General features: G+C 56.5%; 1 protein-coding gene across 1 annotated transcript in view; it reads left to right on the top strand.

The window, feature by feature from the left end:
• The window catches only part of PITHD1 (PITH domain containing 1), a 4,494-nt gene extending 2,069 nt beyond the window's left edge, over positions 1-2,425 (top strand). Inside the window, exons 2-6 of the mRNA XM_029963040.1 lie at positions 168-246; positions 364-441; positions 1,362-1,466; positions 2,022-2,130; positions 2,301-2,425. Coding sequence (XP_029818900.1) covers positions 168-246; positions 364-441; positions 1,362-1,466; positions 2,022-2,130; positions 2,301-2,402 — 473 coding nt within the window. The 3' untranslated portion in view covers positions 2,403-2,425. The remainder of the gene's footprint in view (positions 1-167; positions 247-363; positions 442-1,361; positions 1,467-2,021; positions 2,131-2,300) is intronic.
• The last annotated feature ends 57 nt before the right edge of the window (positions 2,426-2,482 follow it).

Raw genomic sequence — 2,482 nt, 5'->3', positions numbered from 1 at the left:
CTCCAGGTGACCCTGCCTGGGCAGGGGGGTTGGACTGGGTGATCTCCAGAGGTCCCATCCAACCCCAAATACTCTGTGACTCTGTGAGGGAGGTGCTGCAGGGTCTGCTGTGCCCCTGAGCCCCTCTGGGGTGACCCCCCTGCCTGTCCCCCTGCTCCCCCCACCAGCCCCAGTCCTGACCTGCTCTTCCTTCTCTTCCCAGTTCGTGGAAAGCGATGACGACGAGGAGCTGCTGTTTAACATCCCGTAAGTTCTGCCAGCCCTTGTTCCTCCCCTGGGGACGAGGCACAGCGTGTGCCCCTCCAACAGGGGCTGATTTTGGAGAGACTGGAGGTGCAGACGGCGCTCTGTGTGTCTGGGCAGGTTCACAGGCAGCGTGAAGTTAAAAGGAGTCCTTGTGATGGGCGAGGACGATGGGACGCACCCGGCAGAGATGAGGCTGTGAGTAAAACCAGCTTTTCACCTTTCTGGAGCTGAGCTGAGCTGAGCTGAGCTGAGCACCCTCACGCTGTGCCCAGGCACCACTGAGGGCTGTGCTCTGGTGCTGTGCTGCCTGGTCATCCCAAGGACCCAAGAGGGAAAATAAACTGCAGCTTGTGTGGGATGGGTGCTGCCTTTTCTTCAGAGAAATGAGGGGCTGGTTTGAGTTAGAATATTTGGTTCAGACACTGGCTGTGCACTGTGAGGAACCAACCTGCCATGGGCTCAGTGGGGTGGGACAGAGGGTCCAGAGGGGAGCTCTGAGCAGTGGGAAGCAGGGAGTGTGAAGAGAAGTGACAGTATCCTGCAGTCAGGTGAGGTTTGTAAGGCTCCTGCTGTGCTGAGCCACGTGGCCTCTTCAAGCTCCTGAAGGGAGACAGATCCTTCTTTACACTCCTTCTTTCTTATTTTAACAAGAGTGTTGAGTGCTCTGCAGTTCCTGCTTCTGAGGGGAAAAACACACCTTAACAAGCCAACATTGTCCTGTGTGTCCCACAGAGAGGATGTGAAGCCCTGCTGGGCTCACCTTGCACCTGGTCCTGTTGTTGTGCTCTGAGGGACAAAGGAGATGCACAGCCCAAGTGCTGGTGCTGAATTTTAGCTGGAATTACCTGCTATGTGGCACCCAGCTTCCCTTGTTTTCCTCCAATATCTGGACTCCCTCATGTACCCAAGAGAGATCTGCATCTCCCCAGCTTTGTCCCATGCTTTTCCATGTTATTTCTTCAGCCTTTTGTTGTTTTCTTTGTGGGGACATGAGAAGACAAAGTCAATTCAGCTTCTCCTCGAGAAGAATGTGGGCAGTGCTAATGGATGGGGAGGAAAACAATTATCTTGCCCTGCTGTTAACAACTCCCTGGGTTTCCTTCCTGTCTCCCCAGGTTCAGGAACATTCCTCACATGTCCTTTGATGACACAGCCAGGGAAGCAGAGCAGACCTTCAGCCTGAACCGGGACCCCCTGGGCGAGCTGGAGTATCCCACCAAGTGAGAGAGACACCCTGGGGGTTTGGGGGCTGCTCCTCCCTGCCACAGGAGCTCAGTCCAGCCTGCCCACGTGCTGCCAAATTTAGGGCAGTGTCAGCCCAGGGCAGAATTCGCCTCCCCAGCTCTGTCCTGCCCTTGCCAGGTTGGAGCTCTGGCCTGAAACCTCCTCCCTGGAGCCTGGGGGTGGCAGTTCCAGTGCCCCAGGGCTTCTTGTGATGCCTTAAAATCTATATTTTACCTTAAATTCTTAACAAGGAATATTTAAGAGGTATTTTTAAGAATTTTGTACAGAGGTACTAGCAGGCTAAAGCTGTACTAAAATTCATATAATATAGATTTGAAGGCATCACTGAGGGTGCAGAATCACCCTGGTGTCCTGTCCCCTGTCCCTGGGCTCTGTGACAGCTCGTTGCTGACCCACGGGTGTGAGGGAGCAGCTCCTCCTGCACCTCAGATGTTTGATCCCAAGTCCGAGTGGGATCAGGGGGAGCTGGAGTGGGGCTGTGGGGCTGTGCTGGAGTGGCAGCTCCGGCCTCAGGGTGTGTTTCCTTCCAGAATTGCCCGTTTCTCCAACGTTTACCACCTCTCCATGCACTTCCCAAAGAACTTCGGGGCGGAGACAACGAAGATCTTTTACATCGGCCTGAAGGGGGAGTGGACAGAAGTGAGTGAGGGCAGAGAGGGACGAGCCCGAGCCAGGGGGGTGCGAAGGGCTCGAAATCATTGATTAAGTCAAATTCTGGTGGTGGGACAGAGCCGCGAGCGGTGCGGGGGGCCCGAGGGCGGGTTGGAATCCCGCTCCCCCTGGACGTAACAGCCCCCATCTCCACCCAGGCTCATCGCCACGAGGTCACCATCTGCAACTACGAGGCCTCCGCGAACCCCGCCGACCACAGGCTGGAGCAGATCACGCCTCAGACACACTTCATCTCCTGAGGGCTGGGACGGGGCGGCTCCCGGGACACCGGGGCGGCTCCCGGGACACGACATCCAGCCCCACGTGTCGGGACAGGCGC

Source organism: Manacus vitellinus, unplaced genomic scaffold (genome assembly GCF_001715985.3).
Source record: "Manacus vitellinus isolate BGI_N305 unplaced genomic scaffold, ASM171598v3 scaffold_52_pilon, whole genome shotgun sequence".
In the NCBI taxonomy this organism is placed as follows: Eukaryota; Metazoa; Chordata; class Aves; order Passeriformes; family Pipridae; genus Manacus; species Manacus vitellinus.
This window is presented reverse-complemented; position numbering and strand designations above follow the sequence as displayed.